We start from the raw sequence: 26,465 nt of genomic DNA, 5'->3' as shown, positions 1-26,465 counted from the left end.
AAGCTTTTCATCACAGGGCAAGAAATCAGCCTTGGACAACTTAACTTAATTTTGTTTAAAAAAAAATACCTAAGAAATCAGCAATGGACAACTTAACTGGCAGAAAAAGATTTTTCTTCATCAAAAATCTGACGTTTCGGCAATTCAATAAAAAATGTTGTCAAACGGTTGCAAATGATCCCCTGAAAGGTTTGGCGGTCGAAACAGAAGGCTTTTTATCACAGGACAGGGAATCAGCCCTCCACAACTTAACCGACAGAATTTTTTTTTTGGAAAAAATCCCTAAGCCGCAGGGTCACAATTTCATCAAAAATCTGACTTTCGGCAATTCACTCAAAAATGTTGTCAAACGGTTGTAAATGCTCCCCTGAAAGGTTTGACGGTCGAAACAGAAGGCTTTTTATCACAGGACAGGGAATCAGCCCTCCACAACTTAACCGGCAGAAAAAGATTTTTTTGAAAAAAAAGCCCGGGGGCCCCAATTTCATCAAAAATCTGACTTTCGGCAATTCACTCAAAAATGGTGGCAAACGTTTGCAAATGCTCCCCTGAAAGGTTTGGCCGTCGAAACAGAAGGCTTTTTATCACAGAATAAGAAACCAGCCCTCGACAACTTAACCGGCAGAAAAAGATTTTTTTGAAAAAATCCCTAAGCCCCGGGGTCACAATTTCATAAACAATCTGACTTTCGGCAATACACTCAAAAATGGTGCCAAACGTTTGCTAAAGCTCCCCTGAAAGGTTTGGCCGTCGAAACAGAAGTCTTTTTATCACAGAACAAGAAATCAGCCCTCAACAACTTAGCCGGCAGAAAAAGATTTTTTTGAAAAAATCCCTAAGCCCCGGGGTCACAATTTCATCAAAAATGTGACTTTGGGCAATTCACTCAAAAATGCTGCCAAACGGTTGCAAATGCTCCCCTGAAAGGTTTGGCCGTCAAAACAGAAGGCTTTTTATCACAGAACAAGAAATCAGCCCTCGACAACTTAACCGGCAGAAAAAGAATTTTTTGAAAAAATCCCTAAGCCCGGGGTCACAACTTCAGCAGAAATCTGACTTTCGGCAAATCACTCAAAAATGCTGCCAAACGGTTGCAAATGCTCCCCTGAAAGGTTTGGTCGTCAAAACAGAAGGCTTTTTATCACAGAACAAGAAATCAGCCCTCGACAACTTAACCGCTAACCTAGAAATAGTACCTTAAGTTAAGAACTTTGCTTCAGGATGAAAACAGAAATCGCACGGCAGCAGAGCGGTGGCAGCAGGAGGCCCCATTAGCTAAAGTGGTGCTTCAGGTTAAGAACAGTTTCAGGTTAAGAACGGACCTCCAGAGCGAATTAAGTTTTTAACCCGAGGTACCACTGTACTTTCATTTTAAAACTTTCTACCTTTTTACAGTGGTACCTCGGGTTAAGTACTTAATTCGTTCCGGAGGTCCATACTTAACCTGAAATTGTTCTTAACCTGAAACACCACTTTAGCTAACGGGGCCTCCCGCTGCCGCTGCACGATTTCTGTTCTCATCCTGAAACAAAGTTCTTAACCCGAGGTAATATTTCTGGGTTAGCGGAGTCTGTAACCTGAAGCGTATGCAACCCGAGGTACCACTGTATCTTCCAGCTGTGCTTGCTGTGCTAAACCATTGCTTGTTTCTCCCTAAAGCAGAATACTGGTGTCTGGCCTCCATAGGAAAGATATGGGAGTGGCTACATCACCGATAAATCGATATATTTTGGCACATCGCTGAGGGACTTTTGTGCTCTAAAGCATTAGAAGCCGGAGAAAAGAACTGTTTATAGCATTGAAAGTGAACACGAATTCTTGCATAACCACCTATCTCTGTGCTCACTCTTTTTTTCAACTCAAGGTAATAACTTTAAACTTTACAACCAAAATTATGATTAAGGCAAAATATTTACACAGTGACTCAAAACAGTAGTAAAAGTTTTTCTGACTAAGCAAGTTTGATTCAAATTTTTAGCTATTTGAATTTAAAAAGGAAGATGACTGTCTGGGACTTCACTTCCAGAATCTTGTGAGTCATCTGGCTGGAGCAAGAGTTGTTTTAAAATACAAGGAGGTTTTTGTTTGTTTTTTTAAATCAGCCTTGCATGTTGTTATTTTTTTAAAAGAGGAGGAGTCAAGCTGAAAGAAAGAAGGAGGTGCTTGAACTCATCATATCACAGTATTTAAACTTAGTTTCTCAGAGTGGAACAGCTGTTTCTACAGGATAAATCAAATACTGTAGTCATAATTTTAAAAACCAGAAAAGAAAAAAAAACTTTTTATAAAAGTAAAGATGCTATTTAAGTTGCAGATTTTTGCAATGTTTTGGGGAGCTTATGGCTATCAGCTCATTCCCAGGATTGAAGAGTGTGGACTGACATGTTCTCAGGTATGTTACAGTTTCCTCTATATCTCTTGTCTCTGAATAAGTAAATTAAATGCTGATAATTAGATGCTTCTGATATACTCATAAAAAACTTCTTACATGTGCCAGTTTTCAGGTGGGGGCTGTGTATTTCAACAAAAAGAAATATATAGTCCGTTGAGCTTTCCCTAAAAATGTAAAATAAAGGCATAGGGCAATAGCCAATGTTAATTATACTCTGAGTAGACCCATTTAAATGAATGGTCTGTTTTGGATATGAGCAGCGTTCAGAGAGCACCCATACAGTGTTGCAAAAATTCATAGAAACATTTTTTGTGGCTGCGAAAGAAAAATATCTGCATTTTGAAGTTAGCAATGCTGAACTCTTTCTGGTTATGCTTGATACTAAACGCTTAGCAACACAAGCTTTCAGGAACTGTTATTTCCAAATATTAAAAATATAAAAGAGGAAATGAGAGAGAAAAATCAGACAGATATAATTCAGTCCATATTAGGATAGTGTGCAGGTCACTTTGATGCTGGTCATATTTGCTTGTAAACTATGAACACTGATGAAATTAACAAAACATTTGTGCCTAAACTGAGCACAGAATTGTTTTATATCCTCACCGATTACCGTATTTTTCGCTCTATAACACGCACCTGACCATAACACGCACATAGTTTTTAGAGGAGGAAAATCCATAGGCATTTCCTCCATAACACGCACAGACATTTCCCCTTACTTTCTAGGAGGAAAAAAGTGAGTGTTATGGTGCAAAAAATACGGTATCTGCTTTCATATCAAGCACTCATTGATTTATATGATCACCAGGAGCTGGAAAATAAACTAATTTAGGTCAAAACTTTAAACTCATCCATTCCTGTGGGCTTGTGCACTTCTTAGGCTTGGGCTGGGTATTGGATATAAATGAGATAAATAAACAGCAACACTACAACCCTGTCATTTTCAGATTGAACGACTGCTTTAAGAATACTGACTTTTCAAGGTATCTCCACTTGGGGGCAGTCCTGCAGACATGCTGAAATAGAATACAATTCGAGTAGTGAAACAAGGTAGAGTGGTTTATGAAAGCAAAGTTTTCAGCTGAGAGCCACACGGTGTTAAGAAGTGCAGTGAGTTTGCTAACAGCAGGTAGCTGCAACAAAATGTTGCCATGCATCCTTTCTCATAACAGGAAAGGGTTTCTGCTAACCAATCCTTCCAAGCGGGTTACAGTGGTACCTCGGGTTAAGAATCTCAGAAATAGGGCCGGATTTAGGTTTGATGAGGCCCTAAGCTACAAAAGATAATGGGGCCCTTTATATGTCCAGCTGTCCTTTGTCTACAACAAATTGCTGCTGTTTTTTGTGTTGAATATACAGTGGTACCTCAGGTTAAGAGCTTAATTCGTTCTGGAGGTCTGTTCTTAACCTGAAGCTGTTCTTAACCTGAAGCACCACTTTAGCTAATGGGGCCTCCCGCTGCCACCAGGCGATTTCTGTTCTCATCCTGAAACAAAGTTCTTAAGCCGAGGTACTATTTCTGGGTTAGTGGAGTCTGTAACCTGAAGAGTATGTAACTTGAAGTGTATGTAACCCGAGGTACCACTGTATATGCACACCCCCACCCTTTTAAATGATTGATCCTGAGCACTGCAAGGCTGTTCAGCATGGACAAAGGACTGGAGTTCGGTAACAGATTTCCATGTCAAAGATGCCAAGTTCAGTACCTGTCATTTTTAGGGTTGGGGGAGTCTGAAATCTTAAAGAGCTACTGCTAGGCCTTATAAGCAGTGCTCAGCTAGATGGTGGGATTTGTGCATGGGTAGGCAAACTAAAGGGACGCGGGTGGCACTGTGGGTTAAACCACAGAGCCTAGGACTTGCTGATCACAAGGTCGGCGGTTCGAATCCCCGCGCCGGAGTGAGCTCCCATTGCTTGGTCCCTGCTCCTGCCAACCTAGCACTTCAAAAGCACGTCAAAGTGCAAGTAGATAAATAGGTACCACTCCGGCGGGAAGGTAAATGGCGTTTCCATGCGCTGCTCTGGTTTGCCAGAAGCGGCTTACTCATGCTGGCCACATGACCCGGAAGCTATACGCCGGCTCCCTTGGCCAGTAAAGCGAGATGAGCGCCACAACCCCAGAGTCGGCCACGACTGGACCTAATGGTCAGGGGTCCCTTTACCTTTACCTAGGCAAACTAAGGCCCAGGGGCCAGATCCTGCCCAATCACCTTCTACATCTGGCCTGTGGACGGTCCAGGAATCAGCGTGTTTTTGCATGAGTAGAATGTGTGCTTTTATTTAAAATGCATCTCTGGGTTATTTGTGGGGCATAGGAATTCGTTCATTCCCCCCTCCCCAAAATATAGTCTGGCCTCCCACAAGGTCTGAGGGACAGTGGACCTCTGCTGAAAATGTCTGCTGACCCCTGTGTGTTATCACATTTACAGAAAAAGGGCTAAACTCACTGGGTAGTTTTAAAAGTTTGGAACAAGCTGGTTTTCTTCCGGAAAACTAACATGAATCAATTACGATTGCTCTTGTTGGATAACAGGAGTCACTTCTCGAAGGGCTGATTCATCCTTCATTTTGGGTGACTTGCTGCCTGTTGACTCCCTCCTGCTCAATGTGACTTGCTCTCATTGGAAGTTATTACGAGGTGATGACATCTGGCGATATGTCGAAATCTCATTGCTATTAAGCTGTAGCAGCTCCTTCACACGTGCAATTCATCAGGCGATGCACACAGTTGTTAATTTCTTATACGATAGCTAGGTTTTTTCTTATTTAAAAAGAAATCAATAAAAAAATGAAATGAAACATTTTCCAAAACTCAAACAGAGCGCACTGAGTTCCTGCAAATACATCACGTCGTAGTCAGATATTGTACAGTGGTACCTCAGGTTAAGAACTTAATTCGTTCCGGAGGTCCGTTCTTAACCTGAAACTGTTCTTAACCTGAAGCACCACTTTAGCTAATGGGGCCTCCTGCTGCTGCCGCGCTGCCGGAGCACGATTTCTGTTCTCATCCTGAAGCAAAGTTCTTAACCTGAAGCACTATTTCTGGGTTAGCGGAGTCTGTAACCTGAAGCGTCTGTAACCTGAGGTACCACTGTATACCTAAAGAATGCAGTGCCTGAATTCAACCTCAAACATACCTTTCTTGAGCAACTTGTGTCTTGTGTGAGTTTTGTTCATATGCCATAGAATATGGAAGGGAAATCAAAATGACATTGCTGCCCGTGAAGGTTTCATATCTGTGTTAAAAACAGTGGTAGCAAACATCAGGGCTTTTTTTAAGTTTGGGAGGGCAGTGGTATAGTGTGTCGGGGCAATGGCCCCGGGTGCAAAAAGGCACCCCCACAACAGTCTCCTTCATGTGACTGAGTTCCTGCCGCCTTCTGGAACCGTGGGGAGGCAAGCCATACCTGCACTGGTCTTTTGGTGCTGGGGTGGTGCCTCCTTCTCCTTGTGGCCGGCGAGGCGACACCCCGAGACTGGTCAAGCCGGGAGAGTTGCCAAGCTGTGTGGCCACCGCCACCAGCAGGGGAAAACAGGACTTCCCTCGCCCCGGGCACCAGCAACCCCTGCTATGCCACTGGCAGGGAGCAAACTATTTGGACTAGAAAGCAGCCCCGCTCCATCATAAGCAAGCAATTCCTTCAGGAAGTGTCTACTGATGAGAATGCCCTCGGATACATGTTTGAAATGCAGAACAAGTCCAAATTGATAGAGGAGTATTGGGAGATAATCATCTTAGGGTGTTCACTTAAGCACCCAGCAGTAAGACATCCCACTCATTAAATCAGTGGTGAAATTATACCCACTGCCATAATTTCAAATGTTTTAAAAATACATTAATAGAAGGGCTTTTTTTCCCCAGCTGGTTCTTCAGTTTCTGCAGAACAGCCATGAAATTCTGAAACTTCAAGGTGAATTGTTAAGAGAGAATTTTATGTGGACTGTGTTTTCATTCGGTTTATTCTCTGTGCTCAGTCTGTATATTAATTATTACAGGGCACCCCCAGCCCACCCCCACCAGGAAGACTGACCTTTTCCTGCTTTTGCTTGTGTAGCTTTTCTGTTTTTAAAAGCAATGCATGCGACAAAAAATGAAATAACTGCAAAAACTGGCGGCAAGCCTATTTTAAAGGTGTTGTAGGTGAACTAACCAGGTCAGTTCTTTTGGACCCCCTGATAATTTGGCAGCAAATGACACACTTAGTAGTGAGTAACACCCCCCCCCCCAACACAATGGGACTTGCTTCTGAGTAAACATATAGAGTATTATCTAGCGGAGTATTACAGGGAAACTCCATGGTGTTAATTGTATCTTTATGTTGCTTACTCTTTTTTCACAAGAATAAAAGTGCTAAAATGTGGAGATCTCTCTCTCTCTCTCTGTCTCTGCCTCTCTTTCTGAAAGAATATGTAGAGGAGGAAATAATTAAGGTAAGCTGGGATTTCCCTGCCAGAGGAAAGTTTGTTTTAAAAAGCAGTCAATGAATCATGAGGGAGTTCTCTCCCTCTTACGGCTTTGGCCTCTTAACCTTTGTTATGGCTCACCTAAGTAGCCTGTAACCTGTGTGTGTTGAAACCTGCACAACATTAACACCTGGGGAAAGCTGTGATCGTGATAATTTATGGGCAAATACTTCGCAGAGGTTCGGGCTTGTGGCTTACGGCTTTGGGGTATTGTTTATTTAGTTATTACATTTTCATACCGCCCTGCCTCCGAGGCGGTTCACAGCATAAAAATACAAAATGGAAAAAACAGAAAATACATAATGAAACAAGAACAAGAACAAGTGATAAACCCTCCCTCCCTGCAAAGCATTTAAAAGACCATAGGATGTTAATCAGACAAAGGCCTGGTTACAGAGATACATATTCTCCCGGCTCCTCAAGATATGTAGGGAGGGTGCCAGGTGAGCTTATCTGGGGAGAGCATTCCACAGACAGGGAGCCACCACAAAAGGCCCGTTCTTATGTTGCCACCTTCCAGATCTTTAATGGAGGAGCCAAACAACGAAGAACCTCAGATGATGATTTCAGGGTCCGGGTCGCTTTATATGGGGAGAGATGGTCGTTGAGGTCCTGGGGAACTGAGCTTTATAGGTCAAAACCAGCACTTTGAACAGTGCTAGGAAGCTTAATGATTTATCCAGCCTCCTGCCTGAAAGCTTTCTTCTTCTTCTTTCCCTTTCCTGTGTTCTGTTGTTGTTGCTGTTGTTGTTGTTGTTTAGTCGTTTAGTCGTGTCCGACTCTTCGTGACCCCCTGGACCAGAGCACGCCAGGCACTCCTGTCTTCCACTGCCTCCCGCAGTTTGGTCAAACTCATGCTGGTAGCTTTGAGAACACTGTCCAACCATCTCGTCCTCTGTCGTCTCCTTCTCCTTGTGCCCTCCATCTTTCCCAACATCAGGGTCTTTTCCAGGGATTCTTCTCTTCTCATAAGGTGGCCAAAATATTGGAGCCTCAGCTTCACGATCTGTCCTTCCAGTGAGCACTCAGGGCTGATTTCCTTCAAAATGGAGAGGTTTGATCTTCCTGCAGTCCATGGGACTCTCAAGAGTCTCCTCCAGCACCATAATTCAAAAGCATCCTGTGTTCCTGTGTTCTAGAGGGCACCTAATCAGATCAAAGCTCTGCCTTGGTCATGCTTGACCTTTCAGACCAAGATGAGCGGGAGATGAGCGCAGGTTCCCATTGATCACTTGCGTTGGCAAAGATCCCTTGAGGCTCCTTACGCATCTTTAGTTCCAGCATTCTTTGCCGATGACCTACAAGTGTCTAACGAACATGTTTGCTTTGTTTGTTCTGTGCTCTATTAAAAGTCACAACTAGTCCTGAGAAAGAAAAGATGACTACTTGGAGTTGCCCTTACTTGCCCACATATTTCCATGCTATTTGAATCAGCAGTGGAATTTTTAAGAGCGCAGGATTTTGTAGGTTAAGTCACATCAACACCATTCATTTAAAGCACTCATACCATTTTGAGGCTGAATAATAATCCAGTAGTGATGTATGGAAGTGAAAGCTGGACCATAAAGAAAGCTGATCGCCGAAGAATTGATGCTTTTGAATTATGGTGCTGGAGGAGACTCTTGAGAGTCCCATGGACTGCAAGAAAATCAAACCTATCCATTCTTAAGGAAATCAGCCCTGAGTGCTCACTGGAAGGACAGATCGTGAGGCTGAGACTCCAATACTTTGGCTACCTCATGAGAAGATAAGACGCCCTGGAAAAGACCCTGAGGTTGGGAAAGATGGAAGGCACAAGGAGAAGGGGGCAACAGAGGACAAGGTGGTTGGACAGTGTTCTCGAAGCTACCAGCATGAGTTTGACCAAACTGCGGGAGGCAGTGGAAGACAGGAGTGCCTGGCGTGCTCTGGTCCATGGGGTCATGAAGAGTCGGACACGACTAAACAACAACAACAACAATTTATTACTTATACTCCACCCATCTGGCTGGGTCTCCCCAGCCACTCTCCACGGCTCCTAACAGAATATTTAAAACATGATAAGAAATCAAACATTAGAAACATCTCTAAACAGGGCTGCCTTCAGGTGTCTTCTAAAAGTCAGATAGTTGTTTCTTTCCTTGAAATCTGATGGGAGGGCGTCCCACAAGGCGGGCGCCACTACCGAGAAGGCCCTCCGATTGCATGCACACCATACATTTAAAAGCACTGTGCTGGAATCCTGGAAACTGTAGTGTACGGAGCTCCAATTCCCAGCATGCTTAACAAACTACAGTTCCCAGGGAACTGTAGTTTGATAAGGTTGTAAGGAACCGTAGCTCTGCGAAGGGGATTCCGACGGTTCTCAGTGCTGCTAACACAGTAGAGTTCCCAGGTTTCTCTGGTGCAAGCCGAGTGTTATAAGAGTTCTTTCAATGCATGATGTGGGTGACAATAGTGAGAGGCTATAACACAGTGGGGACGCGGGTGGCGCTGTGGGTTAAACCACAGAGCCTAGGACTTGCCGATCAGAAGGTCAGCGGTTCGAATCCCCATGATGGAGTGCGTTCCTGTTGCTCAGTCCCTGCTCCTGCCAACCTAGCAGTTTGAAAGCATGTCAAAGTGCAAGTAGATAAATAGGTACCTCTCTGGTGGGAAGGTAAACGGCATTTCCATGCCCTGCTCTGGTTCACCAGAAGCAGCTTAGTCATGCTGGACACATGACCCGGAAGCTGTACACTGGCTCCCTCGGCCAATAAAGCGAGATGAGCGCCGCAACCCCAGAGTCGGCCATGACTGGACCTAATGGTCAGGAGTCCCTTTACTACAGCACAGTGATTAGAGCAATCGCTTTACACGCAGAAGTTCTCGGGTTCAATCCCAGCATCTCCACAGAGATTCCCTGCCTGAAATCCGGGGCAGCCACTGCGAGTTAGTGCAGGCAATATAAGCTAGATGAGCCAACAGTCTGACTCAGTCGAAAGCACCTTCCTATAACATTCCTGTGATTTCTTTTTCTCTGAACTGTGTCGAGGGACTGTGCTTGACATCCACTCAGGGCTTGAATTTCATCCCCGCTTTTGGACTTATCATCAAAGGTTCACCCCACCCGGGGCTTCCTCCTCATTCTGGAATGCGCCTTCCCCATGCCAAACTATTTATAGACCACAAAAGAGAGATTTTCTTCCTCCTGTGATTAAGTTAACTGCCTCAAATGGTTTGCAGGAGAAGTGACATTGTTCTGCCCCAGTTGCTGAAACAGAAATCTGGATCCTCTTTCTTGCAAATAGAATTCACCGGTCTGCCCAGTTAGCTACACAAGTGGCCAAAATTGTGGAAACCTTTTTGGGAAAAGTGTATTTCCGAGGTCTGATGGCTCATAACACCCGATTGGCTCTCTAAACACTCGTGCTCATTGGCTACATTCATTTTTTTAAAATTAAAAAATTTAAATTTTATTAACATATAAAACACATACATATACATTTACACAATACACATACACAACACACTACAGTGGTACCTCAGGTTACATATGCTTCCGGTTACATACGCTTCAGGTTACAGACTCTGTTAACCCAGAAATAGTGCTTCAGGTTAAGAACTTTGCTTCAGGATGAGAACAGAAATCGTGCTCCGGCAGCGCGGCAGCAGCGGGAGGACCCATTAGCTAAAGTGGTGCTTCAGGTTAAGAACAGTTTCAGGTTAAGAACGGACCTCCGGAACGAATTAAGTACTTAACCCGAGGTACCACTGTACCTTATTTTCATAACATAAATCATACCTACATTACTCTATATAATACCTACCTATACTGTACATATCAACATACCTACACACCTACCCCACATGGACACCCACCAAGTGACTTGACTTCCAGCTGTTCTTGTTACATAACTTTATTTTTCCAACTGGCTTAAACACATTTCATTATTTCTTTAATCTCTTCTTCTATCTTGACTTTACTCTCCTTTCACTCTAATCATTTTCTGGATTCACTCAATATCTGTCAGAAATTCTACTTTTTCCACATCAATTTTGATATATTCCTTAAAGATAGGCCACTTATTCACTTTTTGTACCATATCTCCTCTTATCCTCCCTGTTAGTTCAGCAATATAGAAGTATTCCATCATTTTAGATAACCAGTCTGTTTGAGTTGGGACGCTGCTACTTTTCCAATTTTTGGCCATCAATAACCTTGCCACCATAGTTGCGTACATAAATATTGGTCTGACCGTTCTTTTTATTTCCTCTGACATGATACCTAGGAGAAAGGATTCTGTTTTTCCCCCCAAATGAAAATCTAAAAATCTTTTTCAGTTCGTTAAAGATATTTCCCCAGAATCCCACTATCTCTTTGCACTCCCACCACATATGTAGAAAGGTTCCTGCCCCATTCACTGGCTACATTCAAATGAAGACAAGCTATTGCATATCTATCTAAGCAAGTTGTGCTTCCTTTTTCTGGTTATTTGGCTATAACTTTGGATAGAATACAGATAATTGAACAAACCTTGTTGCATTACATTCTCCATTCAATTATCTTTCCACTGATTTATAATTTTATGGTATTGCTCCAAAAAAAAATGGTGTTATGAGCCATCAAACATCAGAAATACCCTTTTTCCAGAGGTTCCCACAATTTTGTCCACTAGTGTAAAGCTCTTGCTTGAAGAGGAAGAGGATGATACTTGATTTTTGCTGTAGCCAGTCTGCTTCTACTCTAGAAACCCATGAGGAGTGTCTATGATTTGGCTGTATATGTTTTGATGGTTATTATCTTCTGTTGATGGTGACAGGGACAGATTGTTTATAACTTCTGGTCAAGACATTGCATTCTGGAAGTCCGTTCTTAAACCAAAACATTCTTACACCAAGGCGTGCTTTCCCATAGCAGCGGGGGACTCAATTTTACAAATGCAACACACTCGACAGGAAGCAAAACAGGTTCTTATCGCACGGCAAAGTTCACAAACCAAAACACCTACTTCCGGGATTGCAGCGTTCTTAATCCAAGTTGTTCATAATTGTCAGAGCTGCCTCCAGGTCCCAGCTCACAGAGGACCAACGCTAGCTGGTAGTACTGTACAAAAGTCTTTATTGAAGTGCAGTTTCCATTTTCAAGCCGCAGTGCGCAGCTCTACGTCTTAGAAGCTAGACCGGCGAAGCTCCATCTGAGTCTCCACCCCCTGTACACCAGTTTAAGACTCTAACCTTACTCCACCTCTTCCGTCTCTCCTTTCTCCTCTGGGTCCTTCTGCCCCCCGGGGTCCCCTCCTTTCTGGACTCTTCTGACGCTGACCCCCCTGACTCCTCTCCCTCCTTTCGGCGGGCTTTAGGACCTGGCTCCCTATCCAGGCTGCCAACTGCGCCACCCTCCTGTACATTTGAACTTGGCGCGCGCGCCCAGCCTCCAACCTTCCTCTTGACCGTTTCCTCGCTCTCCGATGGAGGCGTGGCCAATCCTGACTCATCTCCTCCCGCTGGCGGTGAGCCGCCTGATCCCGATACCTGGGACTCCTCCCCCCTACTGCGCTCTGGTGGGGAAGCTGGTCCTGATTTCCAACTGCTGCTCTCTGAGTCCCCTCTGGCCCCTTCTTCCTGGGGTGTCCCCCTAGGCACCCCCCCTTGCTCTGACCATGGGAGCCCCTTTCTGTGAATCTTCCGATTCGCTGGAAAGACTCAGAGACCTCGGACCGCTGTCATCGCTAACATTTCCTTCGGATTCCTCCCCCTCGCTCTCTATTTCCTCCCTTTCCTGTGCCTCTGCTCCTGAGCCCCTGACAATAATCTAAATTGTTCTTAAACCACACTATCACTATACTTACTAACCCCCCTTGTGCTGGGCTGGGGGGGTGGTGGTAGTTAAATTGAGTGAAGATGCTCCCCATCTTGGTTCTCTCAGCTGAGCTGGTGCCTCACCCTTTATTGGCACCCGTGGTGCACATATACCAGGCAGGACCCGTGGCAGGGCATCAACCATAGCCAGGGCCTTTTCAACACTGGCTCTGACCTGGTGGAACACTCTGTCTCATGAAACCAGGGTCCTGCAGGATCTGATTTCTTTCCGCAGGGCCTGTAAGACAGAGTTGTTCCGCCTAGCCTTTGGCTTGGAATCAACTTGATCCCCTTCCCCTCGTACCTTTCTCCTTCTGTGATGGAGCTCCTATTTGGGGACTTCCTTGGCTTTTTTTCTGGCCCATGTATGACCAGTGTAGATAGTTGGCCTTGGTGAAGATTTGATGTTTTCATCCCCCAAAAGTTTTTGATTTAAGTTTCTACTGAAATGAGGCTGCATTTTAATCTTGTATTTTAATCTTGTTTTTAAGTTGTATTTTAATCAATTGTTTTATACCTGGTGTTAGCCGCCCTGAGCCCGGTCCTGGCTGGGGAGGGCTCTGGTTGAGGCTAATCTAACTTCTTTAGGGCCCGGGACCTCTAGGGTTTTGCTATTTATGGACCTTAAGGTCCTCCGTGGGGCATACCAGGAGAGGCTGTCCTGTAGGTATAAGGGTCCTAGGCCATGAAGGGCTTTAAAGGTCAAAACCAGCACCTTAAATCTGACCCTGTACTCCACCGGGGGCCAGTGCAGCTGGAAAAGCACTGGGCGAATATGTTCCCATGGCAGAGACCCCGCAAGGAGCCTCACTGGTTTGTCCTTGCAGGACTCCATACCTGGCTCCAGGTCAGGGCTACGTATGACACCAAACGCTGCACAGTCATGCTCTTAAGACAGTTTGTGTACCTTTTCGGAGGACAAGGGGAAGCCAAAATCAGCATGTTTGTTTGAGATCATTTAAGGCAACATTCCCTTTCCCTCAGAATGCTTTCACAGGCCTTTTTTTATATATATAATTACTGTCAGCATTTTATTCATTACTTCCTTGTATAATTCCAGTACGGGCAATAAAGAACGCTTGTCTTTTATTTTGTTTCCCTTTTAAACTTCTTCCTGGTTTGTGGATTGCTGTTCGCACTAAGCTTCTTCAGTATGGCTTCATCTTAGCTATATATATCTTGGCTAGTAGGCTGAGCTAAGGGACAGTCCCTGGTAAAGGCGAAATCAAATCTTTCCCATGACGTTGAAAAGGCTACAGTTCCTAAGTGTATTTCCTTGAAAAAGTTGTCTCAGTGGCATCAGGATGTGTGTGTGTGTGTGCACATTCTGGTGGTGGGCAGAGCAGAAAACGCTAATTTTATTTTTGTACAGGGGGCAAGTCTCTAAGCACATGTCCCTCTCTGTCTCTATCCAGGTGAGCAGGAAGCATTATCAGAGATCAAGGGCACCTGCTAGCCAGGTAAAAATATCCAGTGAGGGTGAAAACAAGGCTGGTGAATCAGTGGTGTAGCATGGGAAGGATGGGGGGAGACAAGGGCAGTTGCCCCAGATGCAAAAGTGTTAGGGGGTGCAACATTTCAATACCTGGTGCAGCTGTACACTTCCATAAGTAGGCTCTGTTGAAAACAGCTTCTCCATTCAAACCAGGAAATGACCTCTCCAGACAAAGGGACGACTCTTCTTATCTCTGCAGCTGCGATCCCCTGGGTGATGCAGATGCTGTTAAGCAGTTGAATGTGCATGTGTACTCCTTCCCATCCCCTCTGCGTTGCCCCGGGCACTAGCAACCCATGCTACATCACTGCGGTGAATAGTCTGGTCCGGAGAGATGTGGCCTAGGAGGATGTGCAGCCTGATTTTAACCAATAGGAGGGACTGTTCCATAGCTCAACCTATAGCTTCCACTTTGACCTACGATAATACAATCCACCAGCCAGGAAGAAGCTGAAAACAAAACAAAGAACTTTATTGCTGATAACCTACTGACAACAAAACAAAGAACTTTATTGCTGATAATCGACTGGAAACAGTAAAGAAAAATGACAACAGCAAGACAAGTCCCATACTCATCGCATTATAGCGTTATGAGTTTGTGGGTGCCTTGACCTGCCTTCTAATTCCTGGACCACACTTCTAATTCCCGGGTGCTGGACACTGGATTTAGCATGTTAAAATCAAACCAGGCATGTTCAGGAGATCACCTAGGATGGGCCATTAAGGAAGAAAAAAGGAAAGTGATAAGCCGTTAGGGATTTTGCGAGAGAGAGGTGTCTTTCCTTGAGTTGGGTAGAAGAACAAAGACCCGTAGTAGAGTTTCAGGTTTGCAATTTGCCCTGGTGTGTTCTAAAGCAGTGTTCCCCAACCTTGGGCCTCCAGCTGTTTTTGGACTACAATTCCCATCATCCTTGACCACTGGTCTTGCTAGCGAGGGATGATGGGAGTTGTAGTCCAAAAACAGCTGGAGGCCCAAGGTTGGGGAACACTGTTCTAAAGGAAAAGTCGGAAAGCTGTGAGGCAATGGAAAAGCCATCTAGGCAGCTGCCTAGTGCAAAATTAGGAGTTATGGAGGGGGGGGGGAGCAAGGCAAGCTGCAGAGTGACAGGAAGGTATGTTAATAGCTGCTTGAACCCAGGACTGTGCCTATGAGACCCTCTTGAATGTAATGCTGTACACCCCTCTATCTGAGATTCAGGTCATATATATGTGTAAATAATCCATATATGATAAAGACACTACAGTCTTTGCTGTGCCTCATTTCCAAAGGAAACACAAACCCCAGGCAAGCGTCTAGAATCCCTGGAATCTCGCACAGCTGTGGCGATTGGGCTGGTGTGTCACAATAGCAATTTATCTTTGTACATTTATTTGCCTTGCCTTCCTCAAGATCCTGATGCCATTAACCAAACAGCAAAAAAATGCTTAAGCAAATCCACACCTGAGAAGTGAGAGTTTGAGACTTCTGCTCCTGGCTAATTTTATGAGTGATGAGGAACACACTTTTAATATGCATGCAAATTATATTGTGCCCAGCTTTACTGATAAGCAGAGATATCAGGTCCCTCTTTATTGTGTAGAGAAGAATGACTCAGCAGTCTTCTTTCCCTAGTACCAGGAAACGGAATCTGACTTTGCAAATCAGGCAGTAAATCTGACAGAGATCCATTTCTTATCTCTTTGGCACTGCTAGCAATCATGACCATTTTCATGTGTGTGCGTGCATGCTTATACCCCTCCATCCCCCCACCCAACAAATTCCATTGATGCAAATAGACAAAGAACAAGAGAAATAAAAAAAATGTGTTTGTTTTGTGTAAATCCTGTTTCTTCAGTCCAAAAGATCTCCCCCAGAGTGACGTGTAAGAAAATTAAGCACAGCGAAAGCATTTAAAAAGAGAGCCGCACAACAGTGACATAAACCATTAGACCTGCAGTAAATATAACTGAATTAAAAATAAATAAATCGGAAATATAAATAGACCCTGGGCCTAAAGGATCAACAAATCGAAAAGGTGTTTCAGTTGGCACAGGGCCATGGAATGTCATGGGCAAAAAAGACATAATTCTCACTGCCTAGTAAGCCTCCTTGGAGAAGACATTCTCAAGCCGAGGGACTGCATGGAAAAAGCCCCTTTGCAAGTTGCCTCACCTCTGAAGGCAGAAAGGCTTGAAGAAAAGTCTCAAAGGATGCTCTGAATACTTTGCAGTGGCGTAGCGTGGGGGGTGCAGGGGGGGCCGGCCGCACCGGGCGCAACATCTGGGGTTAGGGCAAATCCACAGGTTAGGGGGCGCAAATCCACGGGTTAGGGGGCGCAAATCCACGGGTTAGGGGGCGCAAATTACTTGCCTTGCCCCGGGTGCTGACAACCCACGCTACGCCACTGATACTTTGGCAGGGTCTTGTGGAAGAATGTGGAATCCTGGAGCTAAAAGGTAAAGGTACCCCAACCATTAGGTCCAGTTGCGGACGACTCTGGGGTGGCGCGCTCATCTCGCTCTATAGGCTGAGGGAGCTGGCGTTTGTCCACAGACAGCTTCCGGGTCATGTGACCAGCATGACTAAGCCGCTTCTGGTGAACCAGAGCAGCGCACAGAAACGCCATTTACCTCCCCCCCGGAGCAGTACCTATTTATCTACTTGCACTTTGACGTGGTGGGCAGCTAGGTGGGCAGGAGCTGGTATCAAGCAGTTGCAGCTCACCCCGTTGCGGGGATTCGAACCGCCGACCTTCCAATCGGCAAGCCCTAGGCTCTGTGGTTTAGACCACAGCGCCACCTGTGTCCTTGACAAAGTAATAATCATAAATAAATAATAATAATAATATGCACCCCACCCTCCAGACCATTCTGTTCTAACTATCCAACCTCCCAGAATTTCAGCACCTGTCGCGATGGTCTAAGCAGCTTAGTCATGCTGGCCACATGACCCGGAAGCTGTCTGCAGACAAACGCCGGCTCCCTTGGCCTATAGAGCAAGATGAGCGCCGCAACCCCAGAGTCGTCAGTGACTGGACCTAATGGTCAGGGGTACCTTTACCTATTACAGTACTTTGTCAAAATAAAAGTAATAATAATTTTTAAAATAATAATAAAAAAGAGCACACCCGCCACATTCCCAAAGCCCACCCAGCACTGGGAAGGAGGCAGCAGGGCTCCTGCATTCTGTGAGAGATCCGGCACTTCTTTCCCAAAGCTCCAGAAGCTTCTACCCAGCTTTGGGAGGGAGGCGCGATTCTCACATGCACAATGTCAGGACATCGCCCCCCCCCCATCATCCTCTCAAGCTGCTGCCTCCGGCCCTAACTGTTCCCCTATGAAAAAAAAATCACTGCACTCTACTGATGCTCACCCCTGGTGGCCTGTTTGAACAGTGCCCCCCCTTTCTTCTTTTCCACGACACCCTTAATTATTACAACATGTGTGTACACAGTGCGACTGAGCAAATTATACAGATGGGGAAAAAGTACTTCTTGGGTAATTTATGAGTCATGTTTTGCCTAATTCTTCTGCTGAATGTAGGTTAGCGGGTCACCGCAAAGAATTCTCAGAAATGAATTTCCCCAAATATCCGGAGTTCTTAAAAAACACAACCCAACCCAAACAAAAGCAGTCAGCCACACCATCCTTGCCCTGCTTTGGACTGGAACAGTTTCACTGCTTGTACAGCTGTCGTTGTTTTGCTTGCTTTTATAACTGGATAGCGTAATGTTGTAAGCTGACCTCGGTTGAAGGGCGCGTAGGAAAAAAAAGCATCATTTAATACTAACAGAAAATACACACACACACACAGAGAGAGAGAGAGAGAGAGAGAGAGAGAGAGAGAGAGAGAGTCACGAACACATGCACACACTGCTTTTTCTGGGGGGATTCAGGGGTACACATATTATCACGAACATTTTGTAAATCTAAGTTTGGCCTCATCGAGGGGCAGTATTTCAACATGAGTAGGAAAATGAGAGTACCCCTAAACATTTTTTATAGAAAAAAAGCGCTGTGTGTGTGTGTGTGTGTGTGTGTGTGTACACACACACACACATTTATATATACACACACATATACATACACACACACACACACACACACATATATATACAGTGGTGCCTCGCAAGACGAAAATAATCTGTTTCGCGAGTCTCTTCGTCTAGCGGTTTTTTCGTCTTGCGAAGCAACCCCATTAGCGGCTTAGTGGATTAGCGCTATTAGTGGTTTAGCGGCTTAGCGGCTATTAAAGGCTTAGCGGCTTAGTGGCTAAAAGGCTATTAGCGGCTTAGCGGCTATTAAAGGCTTAGCGGCTTAGCGGCTATTAGCGGCTTAGCGGCTCAGTGGCTAAAAGGCTATTAGCGGCTTAGCGGCTATTAAAGGCTTAGCGGCTTAGCAGCTAAAAGGCTATAAGTGGCTTAGCGGCTTAGAAAAAGGGGGGAGCGAAAAAAATCGCAAGACTCGCAAGACGGAAGTGTGTATATATATATATATATATATATATATATATATATATATATATGCTTTCGTAGATTATATATATGTTTGTGAAATGGTATTCTGCCAGGGAGTTTCGGAATTTTCAGTCTGCCTATGTTTTTGCATAATTGAATGCAAGTTTGTGTAAAATTTTATTTATGCTAACTGATGTTAGCCTTGACACAGATCTGATTTCCCCTTTGCTTGCCAAGCTTTTGCTCTGTAATGGTTGGATGCATAGATGCAAATAAACACATCTGAATCTTGTGGAGGAACTGAGACAAGGCCTATCATTTGGCCAATTAAGTCAGCTGCCTCAGGCAGTTGTTTTTTGGGGGTTTTTTTTGCAATGGGGTGTGTTTCATGAAACGGCAACAGTCAAGATCCGAAAAAGTACTAACTGTTCATTGTCCACCTCTCTCAAGAGAAAGGCTGTGCTTTTATTCCCATGAAGCCTAGGAGCTTTAAGCAGGTTGGCAGCCAAAAATCTTGATCTTCTGAGAGAAGGCAAGATCGTGGATTACCCAAGGAACAGATCAGATCAAAGGAACTGCTCTAGTTGTTCCCTTCGGATCAAATAACAATTTTAGATGTTTGACTTGCAAGTTTGACTTGCAAGGCTGTATTATTCAGGGGACCCAAAGAGACCAGCCCACTGCCACCCTGAGTTGGTGCCCTTGTGGATTAAGAACTTTGACAGGTGAGCAGGGCAACACAGCTGTCAATCATCTGATGTCATAAGGACAGAAAAGGTTCTGGACCAACATTTTCTCTCCACCGTCTTTAACCCAACGAAACCAGTAGTTTTCTGGACATCTAACTATATTTTGAATCCTGGTTACAGGTTGTTTTGGTCCATAAAGGGGTGGGGAAACTGTGGTTCTCTAATGTTTGCTGGGCTCCTCACCCCCATCATCCCTGACCCACAGATAGGCCGACAGAGGCTGATGGAAGCTGGGATAACAACCTTTGGAGGGCCACAGGTTTCCCATGTCTATCCCAGAAGAACAAATAATTCTACCTTCTTTTTTAAGGATTGAACTTTCAGAGTGCCCTTCTCTGCCGCTGATAATGTCTGAACATATGCTTGTCATTGTCATACATAATAACTTTGTAAGAAGAGTGCCTTTTATTCCTTAGACGCACAGTTTAAACTAACGGCTTTCTTTTTTAATTTTTCCTCCTTCAGGGATTTCTTTGCAGAACACAAACTTCTAGTAAGTATAACCTTTTCACTGTTCTAGAAATTAAAGTATTAAAATATCTAAGTGGACTTCAAAGCTACTTTAGAGCTTGCTGCTTGAAATTGCCTCCTCAGCCTGTAGACATCACCAGTGATTCTCAACAGCTGGCTTGCCAAAATAGAGTGGTACCTCGGGTTAAGAACTTAATTCATTCTGGAGGTCCATTCTTAACCTGAAACTGTTCTTAACCTGAGGTACTACTTTAGCTAATGGGGCTTCCCGCTGCCACTGCACCGCCGCCACACGATTTCTGTTCTCCCCCTGAAGCAAATTTCTTAACCTGAGGTACTATTTCTGGGTTAGCAGAGTCTGTAACCTGACGTGTCTGTAACCTGAATCGTCTGTAACCCAAGGTACCACTGTATATGACAACACATGAAAGACTTGAATAGCAGCCTTACATCTAATATAAAAATGGGGCCTGGTTTTTATACAGAGACACTATTAAGCAAAGGAACACCTCCATGTGGAAACTAAGGCTTCTGCATAAGATCTCTTAGTTCAGCTGTTAGTGACCGGTGGCACTGTGGGTTAAATCACAGAGCCTAGGACTTGCCGATCAGAAGGTTTGTGGTTCGAATCCCTGCGACGGAGTGAGCTCCCGTTGCTCGGTCTCTGCTCCTGCCAACCTAGCAGTTCGAAAGCATGTCAAAGTGCAAGTTGATAAATAGGTACCGCTCCAGCGGGAGGGTAAACGGAGTTTCTGTGCGCTGCTCTGGTTCGCCAGAAGTGGCTTAGTCATGCTGGCCACATGACCCGGAAGCTGTACGCCGGCTCCCTTGGCCAGTAAAGCGAGATGAACGCCACAACCCCAGAGTCGTCCACGACTGGACCTAATGGTCAGGGGTCCCTTTACCTTCACATAGAAATTATCATTCCATCACCACTGAATATTTGTGCTTCCTACTTTCTTAATGCCTAACGCCAGCAGCTTTCAAACTTTCTACCTTCATGGGCTGCTATCCACTTCTGCATTCCCCCACCTGTCTATCCCAGGGATCATAGAATCATAGAATTGTAGAGTTGGACAGGACCACAGGGGTCACCCAGTCCAACCCCCTGCAATGCAGGAATCTTTTGCCCAATGTGGGATTCGAATCCATGTCCCTGAAATTAAGAGTGATGGATGGCCCGACCTATTTCCAGTCTATGTCCATTTCACAAGTGCTGAATCACAGGGCCATTCAAGTCCCAGTTTTGTGTCAGCGAATAAAACAAACATGCAAAATTTGCATGTAAACTGTATGCACTTTGTACATATGGCAAACACATTCTTCCTTTAAAATGCAAATTTCTGTTTGTTTTTCATTGCCTCTCCCAGTAAAATATGCATATTTTTTTTGCAAAAACTGCAAAATTTGGAGAAGTGTGTACTCTGATGGATATCTGTGTTCTGATGTGCATACATAAATCAGAAACCAGCAAATTAGATCCGTTTGATTTAAAATGCTCACCAAATGATTTTATCTTCCACCCCTAGCCTATATCACAGAATTCTCTGTGTCACAGAGGACTCTTGGAAGAAGCATATGTTGTAGAAAACCCACTCAATTCATATAGAGAGTTGGTCAGACATGTTGGGTCTAATAATCTCAGGAATCGTATTGCACGCTCTGGAACATACCCAACCCTTCTGTGCCACTGAGCTTGTTGTATTATTTATTTCATTTAGGAATCGCTTCCCCTAAACAACCCGAAGCGATTAAACCATAAAAACATCAAGAATAAGTACCTCTCTAAAACAGTTTCAAGTCCAATACAGATACAGATCAAACCACAATATCAGGGACAGACTCCCGCTTGTTCATCTCTCAAGAAAGTTGTGCTAGGCAAACTGCCTTTGGGAGAAATATCTCAGTCATTGCTGATATTCCTTCTGAAGAATCTCTGACAAGCTTCCATACATCCTCTGGATTCCCCAGAACGCTTATATAAAAATTCCCATAATAACCTTGGAAAAGCCCTAAGCATGGCACCTTGTGGCATTCCTCCACAGTGCGTAGTGTAAGAATATCCACATTCAGTAGTTCTTGTATTGATCTGATGAAGGTGATGATTGTATTTTGACTTACTGGTTGCTTAGTACAAAAAGTTTCCAAGCAACTTTCGAAAAGGTTAAAAGCCCAAAGATGCCCCAAACCTAATAATAACCCATCAATTAGCCCATCAGAAGAAACGCCAGCACCAGAAACATTTAATCCAATAGGCCCTCCATCAGAGTCGTGTGAAATAAGATCAGCAGATGAGAAATCTTTCGTGTCCGTGATAACCAAAATATCCAGACCAAATTGTTTGGAAGGCTATGGTGCCCTCTTGTGTAAATCTGCCATTTAGCCACAGCTTTGCAGGAGTCCTTCCACTTTGGAATTTGAATCCTCAATCCAATAATAATTCCCCAGAAATATCTAATGGGCTTGACACTGGACGAAGAAAACCCCAACATCACTAAGTGTGCTATTAATTTAGTTCCCCCCACAAGATCATCAGAGCAGCTCAGGTCCTGTGGGCCAATGGCATGCAAACTTTGGTTTATCTGATATTGGACTCCAATTCCCATCATCCCTGAACCGTGGCCAACTCTACTGATGGGAGTTGTAGTTCAGCAAACATCTGGCGGGTCACAGCTTCACCACTCTAGGCTCAGTGGAGCCAGTTCTGATCTGACGCAGCAGAAAGGGCAAATATTGAGTTTTTGTCTGCAGAAGAAACCATGAACATCCCTATTCTCTTGAATGCTTCCTAAATGCTTTGCAACCCAACCTGGCTATTGCACTTGCTTTTAAAAACATTCTCTCTCTCTCTCTCTCTCTCTCTCTCTCTCTCTCTCTCTCTCTCTCAAAATAATTTTATTGGTCTTCATGTAAATACAAGAACAACATATAACTTCTGTAACTAGTCCAGTGGTACATTCGTATAAAGTTTCATATGCAGTACACATGTGCAGTACACAGTACACAAGGAATATGTTTATTTATGCATTATCAATTCCATACTCTCTAATGGTTCCACGAAGAAAACAGGGACGTCCCATCCCATAAGGATAATTTTACTATTTATACCCTACACATCTTACCGGGTTGCCCCAGCCACTCTGGGCAGCTTCCAACATATATAAAAACATAATAAAACATTAAGTATCCTCTCCACAAAGATTCTTGTGTTGAGGGTGGAATAAAAGTACCTTCTGCCTCATTTATAAAGGAAAAGAATGGAAGCCAAGTCTCGTCAAAAGTGTCCATCTTGGAAGTGCCTTTAATTACCCTTCTGTGGCGAGGAAGGCGTTCCCATAGAGCCACATTCCAAATATTATTTACCCAGATTTCAGTGGGGATTTCTTTAGGTTGTTTCCAGTATCGGGCTATTGTTAATACAAGCCTATCTCTACAGCCTTTCCACAATAAGGGAGAAATTGTAGTGTTTATTTTGGCTAGACATGGAGTCCAGTGGCAGAGAATGAGAACTCACACTTTACATTGTGGGTGCCCTTTGCAGGATCATGTGTGGTGCTACAGTTCCCAGGGAGCTTAATGGCAAACAGGGGCTGGCCTGCCTCTCAGTGTTATTATTTGGAGGTTCACACCCAGTCTCAGCAGTCAAGTTTCATTGCTGGGAGGTGGGGCCAGTCCCATTTATATATAGTGGGTGGAGCCGACAATAGCCAGGCAGTCGGCTCTGGAGATTCACCCTCCCTCCCCTCCCTTTGTTTAATGTTTTCTTATTTGCAGGTTAACTTTTTCTTCCTGTTTAGCGGGCACTGCTGTGGTCTTTGACTGGTTGCTGTTGAAGGACTGCGAAGAACTTTTCCTGCATTGGCAGGTTTTGTCTTCCCTGTAGCAATTCGCCACAAATTTGGCGGTTATGGCCTTGGGTGGAATCCTTTGGTCTTTTCTTCCCTATAATTGGGGGGGGGGCATGAAGTGGGGACTCACCCCCCTGCAGTGGAGATTCCAGGGTCCCCTCTTAAAAGGGGTAATATAGTGGGTGTCACGGGCCATACACTGAAAAGTTGTCAGTGAACTACCCTGCGTGCATGAATATGGGCTTATGTCTCACATTGCACCCCCATATCCCACTTACCCTGATGCACCCCAGTTCCCCCGGCTGGGGGGCTGGGAGGGGTACACGCCCAAGTCCTAAGCCAAGGTCTTCCTACATTCGGTAGTTTAATAAATTTGTGACCTAATTTTAATTCCATATACAGTGGTACCTTGGGTTAAGTACTTAATTCATTCCAGAGGTCCGTTCTTAACCTGAAACTGTTCTTAACCTGAAGCACCACTTTAGCTAATGGGGCCTCCCGCTGCTGCTGCACGATTTCTGTTCTCATCCTGAAGCAAAGTTCTTAACCAGAGGTAATATTTCTGGGTTAGCAGAGTCTGTAACCTGAAGCGTATGTAACCTGAAGCCTTTATTCCTTCCTTATGATCCCTGGGGGGCTGGGGCTGTTACCGCCTGGTCACGCAAAGATAATTTTAAGAGAAGCCTCCTGCCAACGAGCAGAGATTTTTCGTAGGGACAACGCTTTAAAAAAACATTTTTGGGCACCTTTTAAATATATGGGTCTATCCACAGGTGGGATTCTTAGCAGCTTCTGCCATCCTGCTCCTGCCTCTCTCTCTCCTACCACCCTGAGAAGCATGAAGCTGTGGACCGCCATGAAGTGTGCAGGACAAAGGCAATGCTCTCTTCTCTTGAGTGTTAAGGGGATGCTACATCTTGAGGGTAAGTAGGATTCAATGTGGAATCTCTGCACCAAACAGGTTGGGCGCCATGGCAGGATGGCGACAATGCCTACTCTGGATCCGGCAGTTGTGCTGGAGGCAATGGGTTTTCCTGGGCTTCGGTAAATCCTTTTGTCAGGCACCATTTGAGGAAGGCTGCGCTGAGGAAGAATGGTGGGAGCCACCCCCTCCCCCTGAACCTGAATCTTCCCAGGAGCAGGAGGACGGTATAGATTTGGAACAGTGGTTCGCAGAGGGGCACAGTTCAGAAGGCAGAAGCTGGGAAATTCTGGATGGGGAGCCGCTAGCAGGAGAAATACTAGAAGAGAGAGAGAGTTAACCGATTCATTCCTCTGCTCAGCCCAAGGTCAAGAAGAGCTCAGAAAATCTCAGAAATAGGGCCGGATTTAGGTTTGATGAGGCCCTAAGCTACGGAAGGTAATGGGGCCCTTTATATGTCCAGCTGTCCTTTGTCAACAGCAAATTGTCACTGTTTGTTGTGTTGAATATACAGTGGTACCTCAGGTTAAGAGCTTAATTCGTTCTGGAGGTCCGTTCTTAAGCTGAAACTGTTCTTAACCTGAGGTACCACTTTAGCTAATGGGGCCTCCCGCTGCCGCCGCGCTGCCGGAGCACAATTTCTGTTCTCATCCTGAAGCAAAGTTCTTAACCCGAGGTACTACTTCTGGGTTAGCGGAGTCTGTAACCTGAAGCGTCTGTAACCCGAGGTGCCACTGTATGCTATATGGTAATTTATGGACCTAATAGGTATCTAAAGCCATTTGCACATGACGAAATAGGAGCCTCCACAACACAAAACACTGTTGCTGTATGTAGGTTTTATTTTATTTGTATATATTGGAAATGTACATCCAGTTTTTCCCCCTTTAATTTTTTTGGGTCCCTCAAGAGAGTGAGGCTCTAAGCTACAGCTTGTTTAGCTTATACGTAAAATCGGCACTGCGCAGAAAGCACAGAAGGTACAAGCTCAGATTACAAGATGTAGGAGTGATGTAGATTAATAGGGATGGAAGAGGATTTGATCCTTGATTGGGAGCACCACCATTCTGATTAGATGCTTTCTTTTGTCCTTTGTTGTGTTTATTAAAGAAACTAACTGGTAAGAGAGGGACCCGGGTGGCGCTGTGGGTTAAACCACAGAGCCTAGGACTTGCCGATCAGAAGGTCGGCGGTTCGAATCCCCACGACGGAGTGAGCTCCCGTTGCTCGGTCCCTGCTCCTGCCAACCTTGCAGTTTGAAAGCACGTCAAAGTGCAAGTAGATAAATAGGTACCGCTCCGGCGGGAAGGTAAATGGCGTTTCTGTGCGCTGCTCTGGTTCGCCAGAAGCAGCTTAGTCATGCTGGCCACATGACCCGGAAGCTGTACGCCGGCTCCCTCGGCCAATAAAGCGAGATGAGCGCCGCAACCCCAGAGTTGGCCATGACTGGACCTAACGGTCAGGGGTCCCTTTACCTTTCCCTTTAACTGGTAAGAATTCCCTTTCATTTGATCTGCTCATTTACGGCCATGGGGGAGGAAGCTGAATCCCCAAAGCCTGACACCTTTTTGGCTTCACCCAGGCTCAGAACGTGGATCGCAGCCTGCCTGCCTATTTGGCCAATGGCATGTGGGCTGTGGGGTTGAGCCCTGCCCCTTGGAGGATTGGATTAATCCAGCAGGCTTCACTCTGGTCCGCCCCATGGGTTTTTAATTCCAGGGGCTAGTCCACCTCCTTGACCAGTTTTGAAAAACATGCTTCACCTATGTTCCAACAATTCTGCGATGAAAATAGGGATGTCCTATTCAATAATAGGAGGGACGTGGGTGGCACTGTTGTCTAAACCACAGAGCCTAGGGCTTGCC

General features: G+C 44.9%; 1 protein-coding gene across 1 annotated transcript in view; it reads left to right on the top strand.

Annotated features, from left to right (window-relative positions):
* The first annotated feature begins 2,219 nt into the window (after window positions 1-2,219).
* IL17REL (interleukin 17 receptor E like) overlaps window positions 2,220-26,465 on the top strand; it is a 50,879-nt gene continuing 26,633 nt past the window's right edge. Inside the window, exons 1-3 of the mRNA XM_028745312.2 lie at window positions 2,220-2,392; window positions 19,825-19,852; window positions 24,452-24,601. Coding sequence (XP_028601145.2) covers window positions 2,297-2,392; window positions 19,825-19,852; window positions 24,452-24,601 — 274 coding nt within the window. The 5' untranslated portion in view covers window positions 2,220-2,296. The remainder of the gene's footprint in view (window positions 2,393-19,824; window positions 19,853-24,451; window positions 24,602-26,465) is intronic.

The sequence above is a fragment of the Podarcis muralis genome, chromosome 10 (assembly GCF_964188315.1).
Source record: "Podarcis muralis chromosome 10, rPodMur119.hap1.1, whole genome shotgun sequence".
Lineage (NCBI taxonomy): Eukaryota > Metazoa > Chordata > Lepidosauria > Squamata > Lacertidae > Podarcis > Podarcis muralis.
The sequence above is the reverse complement of the archived record's forward strand: the minus strand, read 5'-3'. Positions and strand labels throughout refer to the sequence as shown.